The 18,982-nt window shown below is 37.5% G+C and overlaps 1 protein-coding gene, 1 long non-coding RNA gene and 1 pseudogene across 2 annotated transcripts in view; 2 read left to right on the forward strand and 1 right to left on the reverse strand.

The window, feature by feature from the left end:
• The window catches only part of APPBP2 (amyloid beta precursor protein binding protein 2), a 50,917-nt gene extending 38,403 nt beyond the window's left edge, over window positions 1–12,514 (reverse strand). The window contains exon 1 of the mRNA XM_033090050.1: window positions 12,093–12,514. Within this exon, the coding sequence (XP_032945941.1) occupies window positions 12,093–12,230 (138 nt within the window). The 5' untranslated portion in view covers window positions 12,231–12,514. The remainder of the gene's footprint in view (window positions 1–12,092) is intronic.
• On the forward strand, window positions 55–1,428 carry LOC117012785 (transmembrane protein 258-like; annotated as a pseudogene).
• A 63-nt stretch (window positions 12,515–12,577) lies between the features above and the next one.
• The window catches only part of LOC117012750 (uncharacterized), a 36,314-nt gene continuing 29,909 nt past the window's right edge, over window positions 12,578–18,982 (forward strand). Inside the window, exon 1 of the long non-coding RNA XR_004421226.1 lies at window positions 12,578–12,791. This is a non-coding gene — a long non-coding RNA (uncharacterized LOC117012750). The remainder of the gene's footprint in view (window positions 12,792–18,982) is intronic.

Raw genomic sequence — 18,982 nt, forward strand, 5'->3', positions numbered from 1 at the left:
TTTAAAACCAAGAGCACCACAGCTACCAAAAATTAAGAAGAGACAAACTCAAAAATGCTGGAAGGAGGCAAAATAGTTTATACCTCTGAATGGTTTGAGGCTAGAGAGCAAAGATCAGATAGGGAGCAGTCCAGGCAGCAGATCCTTGTAAGAAAAGGGCCTGGAGCTGACCTACCACCTGCCTTAACCCAAGAGTAAAAAAAGTCTAGAACATCTCCCATAGCCTTAGCATAAAGAAACGGAAACCTCCAGCCTAAAACACATGTGAGTATGCAGTCCAAATTCACACTACCTAAATGATTTACAGACCCCAAGCCCAGAATCTGGCATTAAAAACTGGTCTGAGGCCGGCCCGGTGGCTCCGTGCTCCTAACTCCGAAGGCTGCCGGTTAGATTCCCACATGGGCCAGTGGGCTCTCAACCACAAGGTTGCCGGTTCAACTCCTCAAGTCCCGCAAGGGATGGTGGGCTGCACCCCCTGCAACTAGCAACGGCAACTGGACCTGGAGCTGAGAGCTGCGCCCTCCACAACTAAGACTGAAAGGACAACAACTTGAAGATGAACGGCACCCTCCACAACTAAGATTGAAAGGACAACTTGATTTGGAAAAAAGGCCTGGAAGTACATACTGTTCCCCAATAAAGTCCTATTCCACTTCCCCAATAAAATCTTTAGGAAAAAAAAAACTGGTCTGAAACTAATGAAACCGATGAAGTCCCCATAGATATGAAGGCTAAGACACCTAGAAGTGATGATGAAAATGTTTATCTTGACCACTGAACTCTAGACTGCAGAAACCTCTGGAGTATCTACAGGAGAAAGGATCCTGTTTCTTCAACAAATAAATTGCAACGATAAGAAAACAGATGGAAAAGGGAACGCATAGATCATGAGAGACTTAAGAGGTGTATCAAGCAACAACAAAGATGTAGAACTTATCTGGATCCTGATAAAAATATATAAAAATATGTACATATTTGATATTTGAAACAACTGAAAATTAGAACAATGATATTTAATAACATTAAGGAATTACTGTTAATTTTTCTTAGGTATTATAATAGTATGGTGGCTACTAAAATATTTACAGATGAAATTATATAGTATCTAGATTTGCTTCGAAACACTATAGATGACGTGTTCTTCTGGTGAGAGTGGCGGATTACCTAGAGCCTAGCAAAACAGAGAGCTCAAGGCCATGAGCAGGTACACCAACCAGCCCAGTGAACCCAGCTGTCTTCTGCCATCTGACCGTGATGTTGTTGGCCATGGGCATGTTCTTCACGGCCAGCTTCTTCGTTTATGAGGTCACCTATACCAAGGACACTCAGAACATCTACAAAGAGCTCCTCATCTTCTTGGTGGCCTCACTCTTCATGTGCTTTCGGGATCTCTTCCTGTTGCTCTGGGTCTGCATCTACATATGAACTCCCAAAAGTTCCAACCGGGCAGCTTCACTGCATCCCTGCTTTTGTAAATTAAATTTTTTTTTTTAAACTATTGCTGGAAGTATCCCACCTGCTATTCAGCTGGAAGTATCCACCTGAGGTGGATGTGTAAAAAAAAAAAAAAAAAAAAAAAAAACTATAGGTAAGGGGAATGTTGGTAGAAGAGTAGATTCAGCAACAAAAATGGCCGAGAATTTATAACTGTTAAAGCCAGGCAATGGACACATGCAGGTCCATTATTCTTTTCTATCTACCTTTGTGTTTATTTTTTTCTATAATAAAAGGTATTTTTTAAAAAAGAATGTATCCTTTATCTCTAAACAAATATATCCTTTACCTCTAAAATAAATAAAATCGTATTTTTCTTTTGTTTAATACACTGCTATCCTCACTTTATAAGATACATTTATTCTTATTCTGAAACCTCAAAAGTCATCTGAAATATAGCTCTGAAAAATTCACATTAGACTATAACTTGACATTCCTTTGTTTTGTTCTTATATTGTATATCACATGTAATGCCTGTTATCTGTTAATTGCATTGTGACCTCAGATTATAAATTCTTGGATCAAAGCAAATGCCATAGGAGTATCTTAACATAACACACATGTAATTAGGAGGCAAATGCTTTCTTCTGAAAGTCAACATTTAAATTTCTTATTAACATTTTAATTTTTCAGCTGCTCTACACTCACCCATTCTATGCCATACTTTTTTTTTTTTAAATACAACTGGCCAACATGATTATTTGTATCTTGCAAGGCAAAGTGCTTTGCTTAGTGGTAAGCCAAAGGGTTAAGTGGACATGTTTATTGTATTACAAAACACAAGAAATTGGTAGTTAACACTAAAACGGGAGGACAAACTTGACTAAAGTTTAAATATGCTGTCCACATATGAAGATGTTACTAGATCTACCACCCATTAAACAAGAAATTGAAGGCTTTTTCCCCCAATCTTTACAAGGATGAATTTATGTCTAGGAACCAGATATTCTATCTCTAATCTTCACTTGATGGGTCAATGGCATAATTTTCAAGACAGCTTAATTGTGTTAATGGTGGAAGATGCTACCATGATACAAATGGAAAGTCAAAACAAAAATCTAGTTAGATGCAAGATCTAACCAACAATGACAACCAGCCATATATAATTCAATACATGTAAGTCATCTATACATTTGTGTTAAGTTTCTCAGCTTCTCTTCTTAAAGCTTCACTACCAATCTATGGTGAAAATTAGGAGCGCATTCATGAGGCAATAGAGAGAGGGTAGTATGGTTATAAGAAAACACATTCTGTCTCCATAGGAAAACTCATTCAGTATTCTAGTTAAGCAACTTTAAAACATTTGTTTCTTCTGAACTCATAAGAATTACATACACGTTTTCAAAAAAATTAGAAACTATAGCAAACATTTTATAAAAAAAAACACTAAATTTTACCATTTAGAGAAAATGACTGTCAACATAATGACACATTTCTTTTCAGTCCTTTTTTTCTTATTGATTTGCAGTTTTGACTATATTTCATAAACTTGAATTCTCCATATATAAGTTTAAAACTTTTTTTTCCATTACACATCTTTAAATTATTAAAACTTGGTTCCAAAAAATTAAAATTAAAAATTAAAAAGGACAAAGCATAAAAAAAGACAAAGCAAAAAACAAGCAAAAAAAAAAAAGTAAACACAACAAAAAACCCAATAAACTTGGTTCCAAAATAATTTTTGGGATTCTGATTAAGTCTACACTGAATGTATAGATTTAGAGAGAAATTGTATCTTCAAAACCCCGAATCTTCCAATTTAGGAACAAAGTATGTCTCTTCTACATGTATTGAAGACTTCTGGAGTTCTGTACACCTCTTTTTGGATTTACACCTTGGCATGTTTTCTGTTATTTTGAGTAAGATACATTCTTTCCTATATTGTATACAGAAAAATTATTACATTGTTATTCACAAATGTGTCATCATGCCCCTTACTGGATTATCTTATTGCTATAGTATTGCAGCTGATTTTGCTGGCTTTTTCTTTATTCAGACTGCATTGGTTAGCACTTCAAGAATGTTGAATATGTAGTATACAGTTCCAGAAATAAGTCTGAAAAGTCTTTTAAAAAATTTAATGAAGCAGCAAGAGAAAAGCAGTTAGTTACCTACAAGGGAGCCCCTGTAAAACTGTCAGCTGATTTCTCAACAGAAACTTTGCAGGCAAGAAGGGAGTGTCAGGAAATATTCCACGTGATGAACACGATATACAACCAAGATTGCTCTACCCAGCAATGCTGTCATTTAGAACTGAAGGACAGATAAGGAGCTTCCCAGACAAGAAAAGCTGAAGGAGTTCATCACCACCAAACAAGTATTACAAGGAATCTTAGAGGAACTTCTTTAAGATGGGAGGTGGGTTAAGGATGGACAAAAGGGGAATGGATTAAGAAGTACAAATTGGGTGTTATACAGTAGAAATGACTAGGTATGGTGCCAGATAGGTACTAGATCTATCAGGGTGATAGACATGAATGGGGTTGGGGGCAGGGTGAAAAAGGTGAAGGCATTAAGAATACAAATTGAAAGTTAATACAGTATGGGGAATGTAATCAACAACGTTGTAAGGATCACATAAGGTGCTAGAAGGGCACTGGACTTATCAGGGGGATCACTTCATAGACTGTGTAGATGCCTGACCAATGCGCCTGACCCAAAGGTGAAGTAGAATAATATTGAATGTCAACTATAACTAAATATGTAGGTATATATAATCATGGGATGTGGAGTACAACATAAGGAAGATAGTCAATGATATTTTAACAGCTATATAAGATGTCAGAGGGGTACTAGCTTGGGGTGGGTTATCACTTTATGAGGGGTTTAAATGTCTAACTATTTCATTGCTTTGTCCACCTGAAACTAATAAAAAAACAAATTTAAAAAATTTAATGATACTGATAATAAAAGATATCTTATTATAGTCCTGATTTTAATCAGAATGCTTTAAGTGCTTTACCACTAAGTATTTTTGTTTAGGTCTGTGTATTACCGTTTGATTATATATGTTTATAATGTCAATGTGTATTCCTTATTAAAAGTTTAGTGGAAGAGATGTTAGATTTTTATATTGTGATGATAGTTTTCCTCTGTCTTGTTAATATGATGAATGACATGAACAGATTTCATTTGCTATTATTTTACCTAGAATTTTTGTCTCATGACACACAAAGGAGGTTTTCTAGAGACTTTCTTTTTGTTGCTCTCTTAGGTATTACCTAAGGTATTAGTGTTATGTTGACTTCTTTTAATTTTTTTTAATTGAAAAGAATTAGGCTGGTCTGGAACAAGTTCAACATCAGTAGTATCAACTATTCTTTATACCCAAGGAAGTATCTGAAGTTGGTGGGAGTTTTTGTTTGTCCGCTGAGAAAGGAGGCAGATGGACAAAGGGAGAAGTATAATTTCTCAATTCCTCTCATGTTTTTTAGACTACTAACTTCTCCCTTGATCGTTTGTATTTTCCTAGAAAAATAACTTAAGTAATATTTTCAAACTGATTAGCATAGAATCATGCAAGCTATTCTACATCTAAAGAAGCTATTCTACAATTTAAAAAGCTCTTTTTCCTTTTCCATTTTATCTACGGTTATTTTTTCTTTCTCATTCCTAATTTTGAGAATGTACATTTTCTGTCATGTTTCTTCATTTGGCTAGTAGCGGATTAACTATTTAATTAGCTGAACTATTTTTCTTTTTAAACAACCACTTGGACTTCTCATTCATACTGATAAATATTCTAGAATATCTTAGTACAACTTTGTGTCTCAAACACTCTTAAAAATTTAATTTTACTTCTTTTATATATCAAAATAATACATGGTCATAAAAAATCCAACTATTAAAAAAATTGAGGATATACAAAGTAAAAAGTGACTGCAATCAATCCTACCCCTTGACTAAACACCATCAAAATTTTGTTCCTCTAGATTATTTTTCTTAATGCATACACAAATGTACACACACACCGCCCCCACTTAAAAGTTAAAGAAAAAGAACAAACAGGATTATGTTATTCATATTACTTTGTAAACAAGCTTTTTATTCTCCCCACCTGATGTGCTCTGGCATCTCTATCCCAGTGTATATAGCATATTCATTTATAACTACAGTATGATATTCCATTCCTGATTAGCATATAGTTGTTTCCAATTTTTGCCATCATAAACAACACTGTACTGAACATCCCTGAATAGAATATTCTGCACACTCAAGAAGCATTCCTGTAAAGAAAAAAAATCTTTAAATGGTTTTGTGGACTAAGGGGTACGAGTGATTTGAATCTTTAAACACTGGCAATCTGGTTACGTGAAGACGGATGTTATTTTTTAAACTTTTTAATTGAAGTATAACATATACAGAGTGCACAATTCTTATTTAAAACGCCAAGCTCAACAAATTTTCACAAAGTGAACACACACAGGTAACCAACATCCAAATATTATCAGAATCTCAGACTTCTCCCTTCATGTCCCTGCACAGTAACTATCCTCCAAGGGTAACTTCTCCTGACTTCAACACTTTTGATTAATTTTGCCTGGTTTTGAACTTTATATAAAGGGAACCATACATTATACATCCACGGTTTCCAAACTGTGCCAAGATGCCCTGGGGCACAGCAAGATATTTTAAATTTGAGAGAAACAATATTCAACACCTGTTACACCATACCAACTGCCAGCCTGCTATATTCCTTTCAGTGACGTCTTATCTTTGTGAAACTGCATTTTCAGTAGTTGCTATGATAAAAAGCAATGTGCAAAATCAATATGGAACAGAAGATGAAGGTAGTAGTGTCCAATCTGATTCCAAGACTTGAAAAAGCTGTACTGTACCCAATAAACATACACATCCCATTAGTAAGTAATTGTGGTTATTTAAAAATGAAGAAAAAATGCTATTTTTTCTTTTTTTTTGCATTATTTTTTAACGGCTCTTATGTTGTTAGGACACAAGTATTATTAAGTTGTTTGTATCTAACTACTTAATAAATAGAACTGCTAGATATTTCTTTTGGCCCAGATGTGCCATGAACCAAGTGCTGCGAAGGGATAAAGTTTGGGAGCCTGTCTGGTATATACTCCAGTGATTGGTTTCGTTCACTCAGTATCATTTCTTGAAATTCATCCATATTGTTCCAAACTGGTGCAGTTCATCCATCTTCATTGCATGATATTCCACTACATAACTATTCCACAATTTATTTATTTCTCCTATTGATAGGCATTTGGACACTTTCTGCTTTCTAGTTATTATGAATAATGTTGCTATGAACATTCTTAAGTGTATATATCTTGGAATGGAATTACTGGGTTATAGGGTATGTATATGTTCAGTTTTAGTAGATAATGCTAGTTTTCCAAAATGGTGTATCAATTTACATTCCTACTAAAAGTGTATGAGCTTTTATTGTTTCATATCCTTACCAAGACTTTTTTCTTTTTCACTTAGTCATTCTTAGGAATGTACTGTAGGACAACAATTTCCCTGAACAAAATGAGGCTAAGCCCCTTTCCAAATACTTGATTGGTCCTTTGAATATCCTCTTTTTGAATGCCTATAAGTTCTTTCCCTGTTTTAAAAAAGGGGAAGGGGGTTTATTTTCTTAATTTCTAGGTCTTTAGATGCAGGATGAGGCCCTTGTCAGGTATGCCCTGTAAATGTCTTCACCAATTCTATTGCTTGGCTTTTCACTCTCTTAATGGAATCTGATGAACAGATGTTCTTAAAATTAATATAGTCAAATTCATCAAATTACTTTATATTTAGCCTATTTTATACCCTATTTAATATATCTTTGCTGGCATAGTAAGAACTTTTTTCCCTAAAAAACTGTTTTTCAGTTACATCAGCAATTCATCCAAAACGATTATTGTGTACAGTGTAAGGTACACTATATGGAATCCCCCTGTATGGATACCTAATTGACCAACACCATTTATTTGATTTTCCTTTCCCTACTGTACGGCTGTCACTTTTATCATAAATCAGGTGACAATATATGTGGTCAGTATGGTTCTGGACTGTTCTGTTCCATTGGTCTATTTGTCTACACATGTGCCTTGCCAATATCATATTATCTTAATTCTTACAGCTTGATATTTGGTGGTGTAAGTCATCCAGATTTTCTTCATGATTGCCTTGGCTTGATACCGCATTTTAATTTGCTTTTCTGTTTAATTTGCTTTTCTTTTGGTATTTATTAGCCATTCATATTTTCCTCTTCTATGTGCTGACTGTTCAGGTCTTCTGGAAATTAAGTTGGTTATCCTTTACACACTCATTAGTATTAGATCTTTCTGTATTAGGAAATCCACCCCTTATCTGTCAAATGTTGTCATTTGCACAGTCTTTTTAAAAAATGTGCTTACAATTTCCCCCCTATTTTTTATGTACTCAAAGTATCGATTTCTTTTTTTCCTCCTGGGTTTTGGTTTCATGCTTAGAAAAGTCTTCTCTATGCCAAGATGGCATTCAAGTGTTGGCAAGATCAGTAACAGGCCTTCACATTTTACTACCTTATTTATTTTTATGTTTGGCATTTTTAAAATTTGTAAATTATCTTAAAAATAATTTCTTTAAAGAAATTTCAGTCATTTCCCACTGTAAGATACTGACCCAATAATTTACTCTGATACTTTTATGATTTCATTTGCCATATTTAATAATCACCTGGAATTCATTTTAGTATATGGTGTGAAGTAGAGGTCTAACTTTTCCCCCAAATAGTCAGTTGCCCAGGGTATTTTTGGATGTTTCCCCCATTTATTTAAAATACAGTGCTGTCTCAACTTTATCATATGCTAAATTCTTAATTATGCTTTGGTTTCTATCTAGGCTGTCTACTTTGTTCTATAAATCAATTCCTCTCTCTGCTGTTCTTGTGCCAGTGCTACACTGTTTTAAAATGTTGCTTTCTAATAAAATTGACTGTCTTTAATGCTCATCTCTCCTAAGTATTGTGCATCTTTAAAATTTCCTTGGCTCATTAACTCTCACGTAATTAATTCTTCCAGATGAACTTCATATTTAATCAGTTTTCTATATCCAATAAAATTCTGAGAGTCTAATTCAAATTGTGATAAATTCACAGTTTAAAATGTGATGAGTTGACATATTTATAACATTACCTTCCCATGAAGATACATTGGCTGGCTATTTATGTTCTTTTTATGTCCCTCCTCCACAAAGTTTTTATTCTCAATTTATTAATCCTAAGGGCTCTTTATATGAAAATATTAACTCTTTAGCTGTCAAATATGTTGCAATAATTTTTTTCAATTTGTTACCAGCCAATTTTAAACGATTATCAGAATATTAATTGAGGCTGTATGTAGCTAAACAGAAATGTACACAGAAAAAAAAATTAAATTCTCATGCTAAATCAGGCATGAATTTCTATGGTTTACAGCATGAGACTTACAATAATAGTAATAATAATAACAATAATAATCATTAAGTCTGAAAACAATAGAACATATTACTGAAAATTCATCCAGGCAAAACTTTATGGCGAATTTTGTAATTGTAACAGGACACAAAACAGATCATTCAGCAGTTAAAATGAAAAGATCACACATTTCATTCTTTAAAAAAACCCAGCCCTTCCCTCTATTTTCTTTCACTTGGTATACAATTTTACAATTCCTTCTATTCATCTTATTCACGTCTATACCTAAATGGTTGAGTGACTTGGATAAAAACCACTCAGATTCAAAGATATTATTCTGGAGGGTATTAATTTTTATTGAACCATCTATACCACCTGTCAACTATTTTTTTTAACCTATTTTTAGTGAACTTCCCTTCCGATATACATCCCACTTTTTTAGTGAACTTCCCTTCCCATATACATCCCATTTCTAACTTCAGTTCAGCCTTCATACATAAAAGCCACTACTACCACTCTTTACTATTAGCACATGAGCTCTTTATTAATGACAACCAGTCTTTGCAAATTTACCTATGTTTGTATTTAAGTCCTTAACTCTTTCCATCTGATCTTAGAGGAAGAAGTATTCTTTCTCCAACGCCAATTTAAGACTGATACCTTACTTTATGCATGGCGAAGGAAGAGGCAAGACTCATTACTTAATGCTCCTGCTCAGGGACTTTGCTCCATAATTTATTTCCCACCTTACCTGTATATTCAACCTCTCTGTTTTAGTTTCTGCCATTCAGCCAACAAATGTATTCTAACATAGTCCATTCTTTTTTAAAAGAAAAGTCTGTTCGTATTTTATCCTTTGTACACATCAACACCTCTCCCTCCCCTTCTTAGGGAGCAGTCAGCATACCTACTTCTTCACCTCCCATTCATTCCATAATCTAATCTCCTAAAGCGTCATGACCATGAAAGTACCTTCACCTGAAGCTACTGACAAAAATTAACATAGTGACACTGGGCTACACCAATCAAGAAAGATGGGGGAATTTTTGATTCCACAAATAGTATAATTTTGTATATGACTATGCCTATTGATAGAACTAGGGACTGATGGAAGGATGAGTTTCTCCTTGGCTCTAAATTGGAGAAAACTGTAAACAGTAAGCCCCTTAAATTTTTCAAATTGGGCATGGGATGAGTATCTTATATTTATATGTATTATTGACTTTCACTCTACTTCTATAAAAGCTAATCAAAAATTAGTTCTATAACGTCTTTCATCAAAATAATCTACTACCTCAAGATGCAAAATCATTCCAAGCAAGAAAGCAAGGTCCATAGGAACTAAATAAATACTAGGTATGGGACCCTGACTAAATTACTTAATTTTCTCACCTCACATAGGGTTATACCCTACTAACCCTAGTTTAATTGTGAGGATTAACCAAGCTAAGGTGTAAAAACACTTAACACAGTTCCGGGCACACGTTAAATATACCTTCTTTAACCTTAGCACAGTGCCATACTCCCAACAGACATACAACTATTAAAGAGTAAAACTGTACTGAAAAGAAGCAATATTAAAACTTTGTGAACATTGTGAAACAGAAAATGTGGCAAAAGCACCATTTGTTCATACTCAGTAATAATCTTCAAATGAAAAGCTTCAATTAGAAGCAAGTTACTAGAAGAGATGCAAGCATTTTGAGGGAATTCAACTACTAATATACTCTGATTAAATTTCCAATGACTTTCTCTAAAAAGAGGAATATACTACATAGGATTTAATAAAATGAACAGAGTTAGCACACACACAAAGTTGCAGTTTCCCAGATTGAGAAAGACAACTCTAACTAACATTTCCTTAGATACACACAAAAGTCAATGTATCAAAGGGATTTGGAAAGAAGGGAAGTTTTTCTCTAACAGCCCCCCGCCACCCCATAATAATATGAATGACCAAAATGAATCTTCTCCAAATATTTAGGGGGGGGAACATTTTAATTTTTAGAATTGGTGTAAAGCAGCTGGATTTAGTAGAATGCAGCAAAAAAAAAAAAATTTTCTGGGGTGGAGAAAGTGGGCAATCTTCCCAATAAAACAACTGCCATAAAACACCATACATATCTAAGAACATACACATCTGTTAAAAATCAGTTCACACTGTTTCAGCCAATTTACAAATCAAGAGGAAATATTTGAGATCTAAAAAATAAATCATACTCTATTTCTGGTCAACTTTTGTATGGGTGGCTACTGGAGAATAGGCGTTATCCACACCAATTCAAGGCAAGGAGAGCTGAATAATAAATCCACTGTTCACATTCAAACGTGGGGGGAAAGGAAAAGGGAGGCTCCAAGTCCATAAAGTTCTCCTCCCTCTCTAAACACTGCAAAAATTGTCCACGTCTAAAGACTCTTACCCTTGAAACTCCTTGGAGAGTGACTTGGAGATTTTTTTGTTCAGATTTTTGAGGGGGAGTGATTTAGGAATGCTGCAAGATTGCAACTTTCAAATACATGAACATAATTTTAAATTCTAAAGTATTTTCTTCTTTCAGGAAAGATTTTCCCCCTTCCTTTCAACTAGATTATCACCACTCCAATATTAGTAAAATCCCCAAGTCAACTCCAATTATAAACGAAAACCAAAGCTTTAAAGAATATGCGAGTAAGGCACACGATTGTTTCCAACAATTCCTCAACTCCCTCCCGATTAGGATGAGAAAAGAGAAACCAAGGAACGTGAAGCAGGAAAAAATACTTGGGAAGGAGGGCGGCGAGAGGAGAAAGTAGGAAGGGGGCGGGAGGGCGGGGGGAGCAGAGCAAAAAGTCCAGCTGATGCTGACACTTAATTGGAAAGAGAGGACAGAAAATATCCCGAAGACACAGGGAAGGACTGAGTGGGACAAGGGCGCAATAGAGGAAGTCCACGCAAGGCCTACCCAAGGGGGCACAGTATAGGAGGGAACACCGGGAAAGACTCATTAGGAAGAAATACCAATCAAGGCCCAAGAGCTTGAGAGAGAGGATATGGAGATAGGGTATTTCTATACTGGCAACCCCGAGACCGTACCAGATTATCTCGGGAGGCAATCCTGCTACGAGGGTTAAGGGGTTAACCGCGGGGGGTTCGCAGACGTGGAAGGGGGTGCGGCCCCATGGGTTGCGGCAGGAGAGCGGCGAGCAGGCCCCCAGTCCATACCTTGTAATAAACATCGAACTGGATGTTCTCGGGCAAGGAGCGGATGTCTCGGCGGGAGCGGATGTAGTTGTCCACGACAGCGGAGATGGCGGTGTTGTAGAGAGTCTCTGGGATCCACTCTAGTTCCACGGCCGCCATCTTCCTTCCCTCCTCCTCCGCCTCCTCCGCCTCCTCCTCCCGAAGGCCCCCGCCTCCCTCCGTAGCGAACTCCTCTGCGGCCCCGGAGGAATCGGAGGGGCGGCAGCAGCCACGCGGGCACACGGCAGAAGGGCACGGCCGTCCTGGCTCCTCCGGGGCGAGCTGTGGGGCAACCGCAGCAGGCCCGGGTAAAGGGCGGGGTAGGGAGCAGGAGACAGCGGGCCAAAGCCTCACATTCCGGGTTTGAGAGAAACCCAGGTTCCGTCCCCGCGCCGATCTCTGCAGGGGCGGGACTGCGTGTGCGGCGTCATGACGTCAGGGCACGCCGACGCGCTGGAGGGAAGGAATGCGGCAGGCGGAAAACTTGGGAAGAGCAGTGATCCCTTCCACAGATAACGTGCTTTCGTAGGGGCCGCAGTTGAGTGGATGGGGGTAGACTTTTTACCCTGGACGGTTTATTCCAGGATTTTTACCCGCCCGTTCCGAGTCATTGGGGTGCAACAGTCCCTTCAGTAAATCCTGCCTCAGGAGTTCTTACGCACGGACCCTTTCGAGGCTCAGGTAAAAGTTTGGATCCTCTTCTCATAAAAATGCACAATTATGAGTACATTGAAAATTATGCATTCAGGGAATTCACGTTACTCTAGAAACCCTTCCTTAGACTCCGGTCCTTCAGCCAAGTTAAGAATTTTCGGTCCAGGAACTGGGGGGGGTCAAGATGGAAAGGAGAAGTCTCAGTGTATGACCATTCGCACTGTTTGAACTTTAAAAAAGATTTTTAACCTAGCAGAATTTGCATTGCTGGGGCCAGAGAGTAGGGACAACAAGAAAGAACTTGTTTCTTTTTCCAAACAAAATTTACGGAAAAAAGAACAAAAACAAACAAAAAACTTGCCTTAGAAGAATTTGGTAGGAAGGTGAGCCTGGCTATGGAATTAAAAGTAGTGGTGAGAGAAAAAGGACTAAATGGTGGGTGTTGTAGGACTTAGTGGAAGGATAGGAATGAAGATTTTAATTTTCTCCCATAATTCTAGTCTGGGCCTCAGGGGATGGTTGAAAAACTAAGCGTACTTGTTTCAGCTACTTTCTATCTTCAGCCTGAACATCTGTTATTTATGTAACTTAATTTCCCAAGTCTGTGATTTCAAGAACTTTATGCAACATTTTTCAGCTCTAGGAATTTAACAAGGAAGTTATTGCCCATAATTGGTGACACTCAATCTCATAGTCATTCTGTAACAATGTAAAACCTGAAGACAATAATGATGACAGTGTTCTGACAATTAGAATTGGAAGTGTTCTTCCAGTTCTCCCCGGTATCTCAATGTTAGATGGTTAAATAAATTTGGTAAAAAAAGAAAGAAGCACACTTAGTCCTCTTTAATTTGGTAAAAAAGAAACATACTTAGCCCTCTTCTCCTCTATGCTAGTTCTTACTCTAATTCATGAACCTAAGAAAGCTCTGGTTGGCCTTAAGGTAAGTTGTTGCCAGACTTAGCAAGTAAAAAAAAAAAAAAAAAAGAATGCTTAGTTACATTTTAATTTCAGATAAACAATGATAGTTTTTTAAATATAAATATGATACATGCAATAGTTTCTCCCACCCATTCTGAGTCACTCAGTTTCTTCAGCAAATCCTGCATCAGGAGTTCTTAGACATAGACCTTTTGAGGCTGTTTGGACCTCTTCTCTCTCTGTCTCTCTCTCTCTCTCTCTCTCTCTCTCTCTCTCTCTCTCTCTCTCTCTCACATACACACACACACACACACAAATGCATGATTATCCATGCAAATATTCATCATTTAACTGAAATTCAAATTTAACTGGGCATCTGTATTTTATCCAGCAACCCTACCCCAAAGGATCTATGAATCCCCTGAAATTGAATGTACTTGTTCTAGGACATTTTGGCTGAATAAGGACCTGGACTCAGGTTCTATGAACATGTTGTGTCAGACACATATGATGGCTGGAAGGACCTTGGATGCTGCTGGGCAGAGTCAGACATCCAAAAATATATATAGACAGTGGGGTCTCTGTGGATGGAAGGGCCTCTTGACCCCTTGTTCATTGTTTTGAGATTGAAAGTTATTAGAATGTGTGTGATGAACTGGGAGGCCCTGATCAAAGGCAAACAGAAAGGACAGAGCCCCTGAGAAACAATTCATCATGAGGGGGGAAGGAGTCAGAATTAATGAGTTGGCATCTGCACAAAGGACCAAATGGGAACATTGACTCCAGAACTAGAACCTGTCTGCGGGCTTGGACTCTCAAGAACTGGCTGAACAGAGAAACCAGTGGAAACTAGGTTACTTTGATTGTGGACCATCCTCAACTGAGAGAAGGAAGGTTCTCCCTTGTACCCTAGGAAATGAACAAATACCAACAGAGATGGGATTTGCACGCAATAATTATATAAACACTGGCTTTCATATTTCGGATGACAGCATAGCATCTGAGTTTTTAGTGGTCAGGGCCAGATCATAAAGAGGCTTAAATGTGACGCTAATGGCCTTGGACTTTATCTTGGAGACGATAGGGAATCCTTCAAGGATTGTAAGCAGGGTAGTAAAAAGATTAGATTTGTGTGTCAAGGAAAACAGCAGTAATCTAGCACCAGCAGAGCCAGAAGAAGGTCTAGAAGCATGCACTGTCCTCTACAGAAGGGTAGAATAAGGAAGAGGCCTGCTAAACTGTCATGGCTGCCTATGCATTTTAGTGGACAAGGTCCTTTGTATCACAAAATTCCCCTACAGTTCACCCAATCTCCTTTAAGCCTTGACTACTCGTGGCCTCAAATTTAGCAGGAGGCATTGCACCATACAGAGGTATATGAGGCATGAACCTGGTCCAAAAATAACTGTGAGAATCCTAAGAGGTGATATACATTGTGACCATTTTAAAATTGCGACTTCTCTCTTCATTGAGGTTATATTGTCCAGTGCTTCTTACAGTCAAATGGGGTGTTATGTATGGTAATGAAAACAGGAGAGATCAAGGATAGGGGGAGCATCCTAATGGGTAGCAGTCTGGATTCATTTTGGAGACAGAATGCCACGTGTAGGAAGCAGAGTGAACTTAAGACACGATGGACAGTAACTAGGAACATGTTCAGGAACCTTTTTAGTTTTCTGCAGATACGCGTAATTATACCGAGGGATGAGAATTGAGCCAGATTTTCTATCTGCATTGTTTCCCCAAGTGACAAGGCTTGTTGGCAAAGCCTTGTTTTGTTCTTTGGTGGCTGCGAGTGTCAGGACCCCGTCATTTTGCCTATATACATGTGGTGCCGTAGATGTACCTTGATGACTCTATTTATGAGGTCCATGTAATTGTTAGTCTGTGGTTCATGGGTGTTGAATATGTGGATTTAGACTTCCTCTTGAATCTGGTTGGATTGGGTCTGCTTCAACAATTAGAGTATGGGAGAAGTGATGCTAGGTCAGAAAAGGCCATGCAGAGTCTACCATGTTCTTTGGAATATTCACTCTTGGATTCCCCGGCCACTGTATAAAAAGGTGAATTACCCTAAGGCCACCATACACTCAGAAAGCCCAAGTCACTTAGAGAGGCTATGTGTAAGCACTCTGGTCAACAATTCCAGCTGCGTATAGCCTTTGAGTCATTCCAGCCCAGGTACCAGTTGTTTCAGTGAAGAAACCTCCAGTGATTCCAACTCCAAGACATTTGAGTCACCTTCACTCCAGTGTTCCCAGATGAGGGCCCAAGCATCATGATGCTGAGACATGCATTCCTAGTCTGCTCTATCTGAATTCCTGACCCACGTAATAAATGATAAATAGCATAATAAAATGTTTGTTCATTTATGTCATTAAGGTTGCAGTGCTTTGTTAGGCCACAGTAGATCACTGAAATAGCCCGTTTCAATCCCCTGAAATTTCCATGAATCCATCACTTTAGACTCCATTTTGAACCTATTCCCTCTCTGGACTACATGTTACTATGGATTCATTTATGAAAATGATACAATTCATAATCTGTATTGGACATTTTTCTTAACTTTCCGACAATGGCTCTGCTACACTAGAAAAGTGAACTTGTAACCTTAGAGTATCAGAATGGAGACAATTATTACTGTCCTAAATTGGAAGTCTTTTTCAGAGCCAGGTCTAAGCCCACATATTCAACACCCATCAACCACAGACTAACAATTACATGGACCTCATAAATAGAGTCATCAAGGCACATCTATGGCACCACATATCATATAGGCAAAATGACTGGGTCCTGACACTCGCAGCCACCAAAGAACAGAACAAGGCTTTGCCAACAAGCCTTGTCACTTGGGGAAACAATGCAGATAGAAAATCTGGCCCAATTCTATCCCTCGGTATCATTAGGCGTATCTGCAGAAAACTAAAAAGGTTCCTGAACATGTTCCTAGTTACTGTTCATCGTGTCTTGGCCCTCTTTAAATTCACTCTGCTTCCTACACGTGGCATTCTGTCTCCAAAATTAATCCAGACTGCTACCTATTAGGATGCCCCCCCATCCTTGATCTCTCCTGTTTTCATTACCATACATAACATCCCATTTGACTGTAAGAAGCACTGGACAATATACCCTATCATTGGCCAGTCCTTGTTTTGAGCAAATGCATTTGGAACCTGCCCTGCACAGTCTGCCTACTTACCCTGGCAATCAAAGGAGAGAATCAGCAAAGAAAGTCTTGAATGGTTTTGTGTATGTGCTGCTAATCTAATGCTTGCCCAATGTATGGAATAAAAGTATAAGGGTTATTCTCAGAAAGACAGAAAGTAATCATTTATAACAATACATTTGAAAACTACTGTGATAAAGTTTGCACAAGATATTATCGGAGTGCTGAGGAGGAGATAATGAGTTGATTTTGGAGATAACAATGCTACAACAGTTCCAATATAGGTCAATTCTCAAAATATTTTTAGTTGCAATGAAGTTCGTAGGAAAATAACACGAATAGATTTACTTGAACAATTATAAGAGGGTTGGTTCATTTCGCCTTGACACGACACCTCCAACTTCTGGGAAATTTCCTGATGTTTAGCATGTAAAAAATACATGAAAAATCGTAAGACAAAGTTGTGGTTCTTTATTTGTGACAGTGAAAAATTATGACTTTTTCAATGATATAGAAGGTAGGGGGGCGGCCGGATGGCTCAGTTGGTTAGAGCGCGAGCTCTGAACAATAGGGTCGCTGGTTCAATTCCCACATGGGATGGTGGGCTGAGCCCCCTTCAACTAAAGATGGCAACTGGACTTGGAGCTGAGTTGCACCCTCTATAACTAGATTGAAGGACTACTTGGAGCTGATGGGCCCTGGAGAAACACACTGTTCCCCAATAAATTTATTAAAAAAAAAAAAGTAGGGACAAGGTAAACTATCTACATAGTGATACAGTCATATAATAATTCTTGAGCCATTAGATAGAAATACAATTATCCTAAGTGGATCAAGTCCAACTCCCCACCAAACATTTTAGTTAAAACATGCAAATGACACAGATTTTTAATTTAGAAGACAAAATTTATGGCAAGGCCATTTATTGAGCTTAACATACTGAGGAGTTTGGGTCCAGTTTTGGGTTTTTTAAGGATAATGTATCAGATACACAGGGAGACTTGGGAAAGCTTTCACAAATGGAAAAAAAACTTGATAATTGTTGATGACAGTTGAAGACGAGAGTATATCACAGGAGAGAAAGAATGTGTAATTTAAGAGAAAATAAAAAGTTAAGAGATCACATAATCTGCCCCGTAACGTCTCTTATGATGTCTTATTTATAATTTAATTACGTTATGTGTGGGTGCCTTAGCTCCCCAATGGGCCCATAAGCATCTTGCGGACTGGATAAATAAATATTGTGCATTTCAGATACCAAGCCTAGTGCAGACATAGAGCGAGCATTCGGCAATTGGATTAATAAATGAATAGGCCTTCCTACCTCCCTTTGGGAGGAAAAACACACACAGTTTGGTACGTCGCAAAATATTTACTTCCTTTAAACAAATTTTCAAAAACATACACTTTAAAATATTTTTTCCTTTTTAAAAAATTGCAGTAAACTATACATAACATAAAATTTACTATTTTCACTATTTTTAATGTCTAATTCATTGGCATTAAGTACGTTAACAATGTTGCGCAACATCACCACTATCCATTTCCAGAACCTTTTCATCATCCCAAACAGAAACTCTGTACCCATTAAACAATAATTCCCCATTGCCCCCCTCTTCGCAGGCCCTGGTAACCTCTAATGAGTTTGCCTTATTCTACTAGGTACCTCATATAAGTGGAATTATACATTTGTCCTTTTGGGTCTGGCTTTTTTCATTTAGCATGTTTTCTTTCTTTTTTATTTTATTTTATTTCTGAAAGAAAGGGTTTATTGAGTCATATGCTAGCCAGAAAAAAGACCAGGTCCTGGGCATGCAGTCTGAACTACCAGCAGCAGGGCTAGTTGGGGAAGGCAACATATTCCATTTAGCATACGTTTTCAAGGTTCATCCATGTTGTATCATATATCAGAATTTCATTCCTTTTTAAGCCTGAATAATAGTCTATTGTATGTATGTATAGACCACATTTGTTTATCCATTCATCTGTCCATGGCCATTTGGGTTGTTTCTACCTTTTGGCTATTGTGAATAACGCTGCAATGAACATAGGTATACAAACATCTATTTGAGTCCCTGTTTCCAATTCTTTGGGTATATACCTAGGAGTAGAATTGCTGGATCATAAGTTA

This window comes from Rhinolophus ferrumequinum, chromosome 21, assembly GCF_004115265.2.
Source record: "Rhinolophus ferrumequinum isolate MPI-CBG mRhiFer1 chromosome 21, mRhiFer1_v1.p, whole genome shotgun sequence".
NCBI lineage: Eukaryota > Metazoa > Chordata > Mammalia > Chiroptera > Rhinolophidae > Rhinolophus > Rhinolophus ferrumequinum.